Source organism: Megalobrama amblycephala, linkage group LG3 (genome assembly GCF_018812025.1).
Source record: "Megalobrama amblycephala isolate DHTTF-2021 linkage group LG3, ASM1881202v1, whole genome shotgun sequence".
NCBI classification, from domain to species: Eukaryota; Metazoa; Chordata; class Actinopteri; order Cypriniformes; family Xenocyprididae; genus Megalobrama; species Megalobrama amblycephala.
The window spans coordinates 22,250,498-22,261,143 of NC_063046.1; the positions used below are offsets into that span (position 1 = coordinate 22,250,498).

General features: G+C 40.1%; 1 protein-coding gene across 2 annotated transcripts; it reads left to right on the forward strand.

Moving 5' to 3' along the window:
• Nucleotides 1-653: 653 nt before the first annotated feature.
• On the forward strand, nt 654-10,637 carry LOC125264851. 2 transcript variants are annotated; one of them, XR_007184143.1, is made up of 8 exons: nt 654-709; nt 3,848-3,961; nt 4,102-4,230; nt 4,306-4,413; nt 5,167-7,234; nt 7,553-7,594; nt 9,217-10,039; nt 10,126-10,637. XR_007184143.1 is itself a non-coding variant. In XM_048184642.1 (7 exons), exons 1-7 carry the CDS (start codon nt 689-691, stop codon nt 9,375-9,377), a joined length of 2,643 nt encoding a protein of 880 aa, XP_048040599.1. In that variant the 5' UTR covers nt 654-688; the 3' UTR covers nt 9,378-10,637. The 2 variants fall into 2 exon arrangements, 1 of the variants encoding a protein (XP_048040599.1); XM_048184642.1 differs by having other exon boundaries at nt 9,217-10,637.
• The last annotated feature ends 9 nt before the right edge of the window (nt 10,638-10,646 follow it).

The window sequence follows — 10,646 nt, forward strand, 5'->3', positions numbered from 1 at the left end:
CACAGGTTCTTGTTCTGTTTTAGTCTGATTTCCAGGGTCCAAAGAAGCAGGCTTCTGCTCTAGAGACCGACACGTCCCTGACAGATCACCCATCCCATGATGACCCAAAAATGCATGATGAAATCACACAGGTAAAGGAGTAATGCAGACAGGTTTCTCACTGGTTAAGCGTCTCACACACACGTTTCTAGTCTGGGCCTTATGGGGCCCTCCCTCAAACTAATGAATTTACAGTTAAGTTCTCACACACACACATTTCTAGTCTGGGCTTTATGGGGCCCTCACGTATGGATCTCAGTCTAAGTGATTTTATATCACTGAAACAGCACCTGTCATTATTTAAACTGAACTTATTGCAGGTGTAATTCAACACTTTACAAGCTGCTACATGTTCAGATTGAGTATTTTATATATATTCCTCTGGATCATCTTATATGTTCCTGTGACACTTGCTGTTACCTCTAGGAAAGCTCTGTGTATGTTTAAATTTCAACTATATGCTAGTTGAGAGACTGTTTTTACATGAGAGGTCTTGTGTCACTTGTAAATGCCTGAATACAGTACATATGTAAGTTCTTCACAGGTTCTTGTTCTGTTTTAGTCTGATTTCCAGGGTCCAAAGAAGCAGGCTTCTGCTCTAGAGACCGACACGTCCCTGACAGATCACCCATCCCATGATGACCCAAAAATGCATGATGAAATCACACAGGTAAAGGAGTAATGCAGACAGGTTTCTCACTGGTTAAGCGTCTCACACACACGTTTCTAGTCTGGGCCTTATGGGGCCCTCCCTCAAACTAATGAATTTACAGTTAAGTTCTCACACACACACATTTCTAGTCTGGGCTTTATGGGGCCCTCACGTATGGATCTCAGTCTAAGTGATTTTATATCACTGAAACAGCACCTGTCATTATTTAAACTGAACTTATTGCAGGTGTAATTCAACACTTTACAAGCTGCTACATGTTCAGATTGAGTATTTTATATATATTCCTCTGGATCATCTTATATGTTCCTGTGACACTTGCTGTTACCTCTAGGAAAGCTCTGTGTATGTTTAAATTTCAACTATATGCTAGTTGAGAGACTGTTTTTACATGAGAGGTCTTGTGTCACTTGTAAATGCCTGAATACAGTACATATGTAAGTTCTTCACAGGTTCTTGTTCTGTTTTAGTCTGATTTCCAGGGTCCAAAGAAGCAGGCTTCTGCTCTAGAGACCGACACGTCCCTGACAGATCACCCATCCCATGATGACCCAAAAATGCATGATGAAATCACACAGGTAAAGGAGTAATGCAGACAGGTTTCTCACTGGTTAAGCGTCTCACACACACGTTTCTAGTCTGGGCCTTATGGGGCCCTCCCTCAAACTAATGAATTTACAGTTAAGTTCTCACACACACACATTTCTAGTCTGGGCTTTATGGGGCCCTCACGTATGGATCTCAGTCTAAGTGATTTTATATCACTGAAACAGCACCTGTCATTATTTAAACTGAACTTATTGCAGGTGTAATTCAACACTTTACAAGCTGCTACATGTTCAGATTGAGTATTTTATATATATTCCTCTGGATCATCTTATATGTTCCTGTGACACTTGCTGTTACCTCTAGGAAAGCTCTGTGTATGTTTAAATTTCAACTATATGCTAGTTGAGAGACTGTTTTTACATGAGAGGTCTTGTGTCACTTATAAATGCCTGAATACAGTACATATGTAAGTTCTTCACAGGTTCTTGTTCTGTTTTAGTCTGATTTCCAGGGTCCAAAGAAGCAGGCTTCTGCTCTAGAGACCGACACGTCCCTGACAGATCACCCATCCCATGATGACCCAAAAATGCATGATGAAATCACACAGGTAAAGGAGTAATGCAGACAGGTTTCTCACTGGTTAAGCGTCTCACACACACGTTTCTAGTCTGGGCCTTATGGGGCCCTCCCTCAAACTAATGAATTTACAGTTAAGTTCTCACACACACACATTTCTAGTCTGGGCTTTATGGGGCCCTCACGTATGGATCTCAGTCTAAGTGATTTTATATCACTGAAACAGCACCTGTCATTATTTAAACTGAACTTATTGCAGGTGTAATTCAACACTTTACAAGCTGCTACATGTTCAGATTGAGTATTTTAAATATATTCCTCTGGATCATCTTATATGTTCCTGTGACACTTGCTGTTACCTCTAGGAAAGCTCTGTGTATGTTTAAATTTCAACTATATGCTAGTTGAGAGACTGTTTTTACATGAGAGGTCTTGTGTCACTTGTAAATGCCTGAATACAGTACATATGTAAGTTCTTCACAGGTTCTTGTTCTGTTTTAGTCTGATTTCCAGGGTCCAAAGAAGCAGGCTTCTGCTCTAGAGACCGACACGTCCCTGACAGATCACCCATCCCATGATGACCCAAAAATGCATGATGAAATCACACAGGTAAAGGAGTAATGCAGACAGGTTTCTCACTGGTTAAGCGTCTCACACACACGTTTCTAGTCTGGGCCTTATGGGGCCCTCCCTCAAACTAATGAATTTACAGTTAAGTTCTCACACACACACATTTCTAGTCTGGGCTTTATGGGGCCCTCACGTATGGATCTCAGTCTAAGTGATTTTATATCACTGAAACAGCACCTGTCATTATTTAAACTGAACTTATTGCAGGTGTAATTCAACACTTTACAAGCTGCTACATGTTCAGATTGAGTATTTTAAATATATTCCTCTGGATCATCTTATATGTTCCTGTGACACTTGCTGTTACCTCTAGGTAGGGCTGCACAATTAATCGAATTTCTAATTGCAATCACAATTATGGATGCCAAGATTACTGTCTGGCAGCAGATGGCACTAAACATAATTCAGCCATTACCCTAGAGACCTCGTAAACTAAACCGTTTTCTGTTTCTGAAAAGTGTTTAAATGATTTAAATAGATATTAAATAGATACAGATTGTGTATTTGCTATAGTGTTCATCACTGTGCCAAATACTTAAATATTTAGACTTAATAGGCTATTTATTTTCAAACTTTTTTACATTTTAATCTGGACTACAACATGCCCTAGATATTGTCTGAAAGTGTTTGGTTTTTTTGGGGGGTTTTTTCGGTCAAACTTTACATTACGGCTTCATTAGTTAACAAACTGCCAATGAAAAATTGATTCTAAACATTAATTAGTCTTAGGTAATTCCAATTTTAACACTGTTAAAATCAAAAGTTGCAACTGTTTAATGAGCTAACGACTAGGAGATGTAACAAAGATGAATAACTTGTGTAGCAAATGTAGCTATTGCTCATTTTGAATTTGAATGCATTAACTAACTGAGATCTTATTGTAAAATGATACCTATTGGTCTTTATAGTTCTTTTGCATTTTAATCTGTGTACATTTTTTTTTTTTTTTTTTTTTTTTTTTAACTTTATACATCTTTTGTCTATTGCTTAATTGTATTTAAATGTTCTGTTATTTTTGTTGTAAGAAAATGGTTATTAAACCTGTTATACTGTATTATGACAACACATTTTTGCGAATAAGTTTGTGTCGTGATAATACCATTAGGGCTGGTCAGAATACCTTTTTTTTTTTTTTTTTTTTTTTTTTGATTCGCAGCTCAGTAGTAAACGGCACTGAATATTCAAAGCTTCAGCGGGAGGGGGCTGAAGATATTTTTATTAAAGGCATGTGTAACGAGTATAAATATGGTGTGGCCCCTTTAAGAGCTGCACACTCTTGGTTGAACTGTGTCGAACTCGAACACATGTATGTGGGTTATTTCTGTTTTTCTGTTGCTCATTTAAAAGTTATTTTTAATGTGTATTTATTTTAATTCTATTTAGATGTTTACTGAAGGGTTTGGCCTGGTAAATTATTCCGAAAGTGATGAGACTGATGATGAGAAAGACAACCCTACCTCTTTTGTTCGACAAAAGACAAGGAATGAAAACATTCAGGTATGCCTCAGATGCAGTACTTTAAATTCTTGTGTAAAGTTTTTCTAAATAGTTCAAACATTTTTTTCCCTGTGACTGGTTTTAATAGAGTGTAAGCAAAAATGTATAATCGTACATTAAAATGACTCCCTTTTTGCCAGATGGATGGGGTACCTGATTATTCTGACCCTCTGTTTGACTCGAGTGAGAGTATAGTTGATGAAACTGATGAGGAGTCCAGTTCTCAATCAGACAAAGTTGTTCCAAAGCGAAGGACAAAAAGCATTTCGGTATGCAAATGATTTTATTAAATGATTTTGATAGAATGTGAACAACCATACCATGACCAAACTCCCTATTTGCAGATGGATAAAGTACCAGATTGTTCTGTTCCAAGTGATGAAAGCACAGATGAGATTGACACTATGTCGGAAATGGCTCCACAAAGGCCAAAGAGAAGCTGTCACCATCCTGTAAGCCTAATTTTTTTATGCTTTGTTACTTAATGGTTGATGCTACCCAAACTCCAGATTTTGTATGTAACCGACCCGGAAACGGCATTCCTTACGTCACGACTTAACAAGCGAATAAGGTCTCCATAAACGTAAACTTCAAATACCTTTCATAGTCAAACTATACTAACAGTAACTTAAGATTTCTCATCCATTAACATGATGCCAGTCCATTGTTGCTCCAAATAATATTGAAAGGGGTGTGCCACCTTATGCTTTTCTCTATATTTGGCACACTGTCAATGATTTTAGTCTCTTGGTCTAACTTTTAATTAATAGTTCATTTTTAATTTCTAATTTAATTTACTTGTTTAAAAGCTCTCTACATTTTTACCTAGGTTCCTTACAGAATGTATGTCATCCCAACATGCAGTAGGCAGTTCATTGTTTAGTCAGTTTTTCATGCTAAAGTTTATATATACATATATACACATTGAATGGAAATTGATTGCAACCAACAGTTTTAAGACTTGTATGTCGTTCAGGCTGGCTAATGGTAATCTATGCTTGTCCAATTGAAACTAAATGCTCTGTGTTTGTAATAAACAATATATAACATTATAAACCTATTAAGTAGTGCAAACTTCTGGTCAAAATGAGTGATCTGTATTTATTTCTATCATGTTATGAAGGATCACTAATGCACATAAATGATTGATGACCTTCATTTTGGGGGACTAATCCTGTTAACCTTTTCTTTTTCTTTTTTGAAAGATTCAAAGGCATCTTGTAGAATCAGATGACTCATGTGGCGATAGCGAAGATGAGTATATTCCAGATCCCAGGGAGGAAAGTACAGGGGAAAGCAATGACAGTGACTGCAGCTTGAAGTTATCTCTGGAAAATAAACCAAAGTCATCTATTAGTCAAAGCAGAAGCAAGTCATCAAGTAAGAGCAGGTGCAAGTCTTCAGGTCAGAGCCAATTTGAGTCCAGTCAGAGCAGAAGATTTGAAACAAGTCAAGACTCTGTGCAAAGATTTTCCAATAGCAGAGATGAAAGAAGCAGAGAGAAAACAGGGCAAACATATAGTAAGAAGGCGATGAGTGTTTCAGTTCCTCTTGAAGAGCCCTCTGTCTATGTTAATGAAGTTTTAAAAAAAGAAGATGGGTCTAGAAGATACAACAAGAAGCATCACTGCTTGTTTTGTAGCCAAGTTGTTCAGAAAATGTCCAGACACTTGTCACGTAAACACAGCGACGTAGTTGAAGTTGCTAAAGCATTAAGTTTGCCAAAGAACTCGAAAGAAAGGAGACTACAGTTAGATTATATCCGAAACAAAGGAAACTTTGAGCACAACGTTGAAGTTTTGGAGAGCCGCAAAGGCCAACTCATCCCATGGAAGCAACCAAAGAAAAAAACTGAAGGACAAGAATTTACGCACTGTGTTTACTGCTACGGACTGTTCCGAAAAAAAGTGATGTGGAGACATTTTAAGGTTTGCAATTTTAAGCCTCAGGGCAAAAACTCTAAACGAGGAAAATCCAGAGTTCAAGCGTTGTGTGCTTTTGCAGAACCTGCTCCAGCTGGTTTTAGTGACGCATACTGGAAGTTCCTGAGCGAAATGAACCAGGACGAAGTTGCAGTTGCAGTTAAGGAAGACCGCTGCATTCTTGAGTATGGTCTCAGATTATTCAGTAAGAATGAGCACGTAACTAGCCAACATCAATATATCAGACAGAAACTCAGAGAGCTTGCCAGGCTGGTACTTGAAGCAAAAAAGGTGACGCATGTGAAGTCAATAAAAGAACTCATAAAACCTGAAAAGTACAGTCAGGTTGTCAGAGCTACAAGATGCCTTGCTGGTTTTAGTGACACAACTGGCAAATATAAACGTCCATCTCTTGCTCGCAAAGTTGGGCATGGCTTGCATGCTTTAGCTATGTTTATCAAGTCTGAAGGACTGATGAGGAAAGATCAACAGACTGCCAAAGATGCTGAGGAATTTGCACTGTTATATCAAGAAAGTTGGAAATTTGACATTGCGAGTCAAGCACTTACTCAGCTTAATCAGACCAAGTGGAATTCTCCTCAGGTTCTGCCGTTCACACAGGACGTCCAAAAACTTCATTGCTATTTGTCTGACAAACAGCAAGAACTACTTGATGCTCTTCAAAAAGAGCCTTCTCCATTAAACTGGAAAGACCTAGCTAAAGTGACCCTGGCAAATGTTATCCTCTTCAACCGCCGTAGATCAGGAGAGGTATCCCGAATGCCCTTGTCTGTGTACTTGTCAAAGGATACATCAGAAACTCATGAAGATGTTAACCTAGCCCTTACAGCACTCGAGCAGAAGCTTTGCAAACATTTTGTCCGGGTTGCCATAGTAGGAAAGAGAGGAAGGAAAGTCCCTGTTCTCCTTACTCCAGTAATGAGGGAATCACTTGATGCTTTGACCGAGAAGCGAGAAGAATGTGGAGTTCTGAAAGAAAATGGCTTCTTGTTTGCATTGCCACACTCTGTCCATTACTTGAGGGGTTCTGATTGCATTAGGCAGTTTGTGAACGAATGTGATGACATCAAACATCCCGAAGCGCTAACTTCAACAAAACTAAGGAAACACATTGCTACTCTGTCAACCGTTCTAAATCTGAAAACAACAGAACTCGACCAGTTAGCAGATTTCCTTGGCCACAACATTGCAGTCCACAGAAAGCACTACCGTCTTCCAGAAGGCACCCTCCAGCTGGCTAAAATTAGCAAAGTACTTTTAGCTCTGGAAAAGGGACGGCTAGGAGAGTACAAGGGGAAGAATCTGGATGAAATTCAGCTTGATGTGACTGGTATTAAGCCTTTTTTTTTTTTTTTTTTTGTCCATCTGTAAATCATTCTCTTTTAGAGATGTAGCATTTAAATAGAGTAGTAAAATTGAATTGAGTTGTGGTTAGTAGAATGGAATTAAATAGGACAGAATAACATACTCATGGGGAGAGCAGGTTTTATAGTTATAATAGACCATAACTGGACCGTTTTAGACAGTCCGTTCAGTTCTTTATCAAGTATTTTTGCCTACTCTTGTTGGGTTGATCCCAGTTTCAGCTTTCCAACTCATTCATATTCTATTACTATTCTATTCATATTCTATTCTGTTATTATTTCAGAGGCTGTTGACGTGGACATGGATGAGTGCTCTCAAGAAGAAGGTGTGTCTGTATGATTTTTTTTTTTTATTATTTATTTAATGTTTATGAATGACCTTATTTAAATTAACTGATTAAAATTAGATTCAACTTTGTCACTGTGCAGAGTACAAGTACAGAGCCAATGAAATTTGGTCCAAATTGGCCAATCTTAATTGGCCAAATTGGCCGTTCTTATGGAGATGACATGACTACTTCGAGCTGTTTACAAAACTCTGCTGCTTTTTATTAGTTTATGTAAATACGCCATTTTCTATATAAAAAATACTAGTGCTGTTAATCAAATAAAAAAAAAGTAATCACACTTTTTTCTGAAATTGAGATTAATCCCACCTAACATTGTTTTTAAACATTATTTTTATATCAATATTCAAAAATGCACAAATAACTTAGTATATTTTTAATATTTGTTTAATGCTGTCTTTTATTGATACCAATACTACTGATGTCTTTACCCCCCCCCTTTTAATATTTTACAATTGACTATAGCCATTTAACTATACAGTATAATTGAGAACTATCATTTTTAACATTTATTAGACTTTAAAAAATAACCCATTATAATAAATTACATATTTAGCTACCTGAGCCCTTAAAGGTGCTCTAAGCGATGTCACATGTTTTTAGGCCAAAACATTTTTTGTCACATACAGCAAACATCTCCTCATTATCCGCTAGCTGCCTGTCCCCTGAACACACGTTAAAAAAATGTGGTCTCTGTAGTCGCCACAAGCTCCAAAAATGGCAACAAAAACAAACTGGTGCAGCCTGGACCACGAAACATAATAAACGCGCTCCAGCCAATAACCGATCAGAATGATTTTAAATGCGCCTTCATGACTGTTTCAGGAAGCACGGATGGGAGGGGAGGAGGAGGAGGAGGGAGGGTCTAGCTAGCCTCTGTTTTGTTTGACAACACTAAGAACGTCAACAGGAAGTTACTCCACCCAGGATCGCTTAGAGAACCTTTAAGCAGAAATATACAGAAATTGAATAAAGTTATCAAACACTAAATTCTAAATTAAATACAGCTCAATCCTTAAAGCTACAAAGGTTAAGTTAAACAAAGTTAATGATTTCCTCTTGGTAAATGGTTTCTTCTTCTTTTCCGATGAAGTTTAACAGTGGTTAAAATGCAGTGGTTAAAATTAAAACGACTATAATGCTGTGTACCAAACTGAAAGTGTCACAGGCACGCCAGGCTCTACCTTCACACAGACACAGCTCACGTCATCACCGGCGTTTTAATCACGCACACCTGCAGCCCATCACCACCCTCATCAGCAGCAGCACAAAAGACTCACGCACTCACTCAGTCACTGTCCAGTCTCGTTTGCACATGGTCTTACCTGCTTGCTTACCTCAAGGACTCCACTGAAGATACTTACCCTCGTTTCCTCATTGTCTCCTCTTCCTTCGTGAGTTCATCTATTTCTGCTCCAGCTCAAAGTCTGTCATCCATCTGCCATTACTGCAACACAAAGACAAGTATCAGTTCTACATCCATATCTGCCATCGTATTTACCTGCTATCACTTACCTGCACTCTGTCACTCAACTGGTTGTTCAATAAACATTATTACCTGCTTTCCTGTGTCGCTGTCCCCTTCTGTGTTGTAACGGAAGACCGGCCCAACACCGCTGAACACCAGTATGAGTACCGCGGATCCATTCCAAGAGGTCATAGACGCATTGCGCCGAGCACTCACAGCCACTCCACCCGCATCTTCACCAGCAAGCACTTCCGCATCCACCGCCGCCTCTTCCTCACCACCTGCCGTCGCTAGTCCCCATGGCCAAACCGGCACCCTTCTCTGGTTCGGAGGAGGATTGCAATGGATTCCTCCTGCAATGTTCGCTGGTCCTGGAGATGCAACTGCACCTGTATTCCAACGACAATGCTAAGGTAGCTTTTATAATCTCTCAACTAGCAAGGCGCTTCGCTGGGCTGAACCGCTCTGGTCCCAGAAAAATTCCATTACCCAGTCTCATTGCTCACTTCAAAGTCGTCTTTGGAAGACCCGCGTGGGATTCATCCATCGGTGAGCAGTTATACCAATTGAAACGAGGTTCAATGACTGTTAACGACTATGCTCTCCAATTCAGAACCCTTGCTGCAGCTAGCAGATGGAACGAGCAGGCCCTTATCACCACATATTGTCAAGGGCTGCATACGAGGATTCCATCGGGCTTGAACACTTCATTCAACTATCCATCAGATTTGCCACTCGAATGCAGTCTTGTCTCAGAGCACCAGGGCCAGCCGCTTTTCCATCTTCACTCCGCCGACCAGAATCCGTCAGCTCCCCAGAACCAGCCAATGAACCCATACAAATTGAAAACACTCGTCTGTCTGCGGCAGAGACGGTTGACCCAGAACTTATGTTTATATTGTGGATTATCTGGGCATTACATCTCTGAATGCCCCACTCGCCCAGTTCATCCCATGGTGAGTGTGATTATTCCCTCTATTAATAAGATGAAACCACTCACCACTATTGTAAAACCTTACTGCTGCCGGTTTGTCTCTTCCAGTCAGTGCCCTCCTCGATTCTGGGTCAGCTGGTAATTTCTTATCCGGCGCCCTCTGCCGACAGCTCGATCTCAAGACAACAGCCACGCCGTCGACTTACCAGATCCACTTGGTAACTGGAAGGCTCGTCAGCCGAAGTCAAGTGCGCTTCAGCGCAGGCCCGATCCAACTTCAAGTCGGCATCCTCCACGTTGAGCAACCCCATCTGCTGGTTCTGGAGGAATCCACCGATCTTCAGGGCGCCCGTGGTTGGAGCAGCATAACCCAGTCATTTCATGGAATACTGGGGAAATCCTGAAGTGGGGTGACAACTGCTTCCTGGACTGCTTTCCTGAGTTTCCTGTTCCAAGCTCTCCTTGTTTTGAAGAATTACCAGTCTGTGCTACGTCTTTAAGAAAGCCCCCTAGACAACCGTTCAGTGGACATTCCCCAGTGTTACTCCCACTTCAGTGATGTCTTCTGCCCAAGAAAGCCTCCACACCGGCCATGGGACTGCGCTATTGATCTGCTTCTGGGTGAGCCA

Bases quoted from the DNA above. Each gene is read 5' to 3' on its own strand.
- LOC125264851 (XM_048184642.1), top strand. From the start codon at position 689: ATGCATGATGAAATCACACAG. The intron at 710-3,847 runs GTAAAGGAGTAA...AATTCTATTTAG, and splicing joins TGCATGATGAAATCACACAG to ATGTTTACTGAAGGGTTTGG. The intron at 4,231-4,305 runs GTATGCAAATGA...CCCTATTTGCAG, and splicing joins GAAGGACAAAAAGCATTTCG to ATGGATAAAGTACCAGATTG.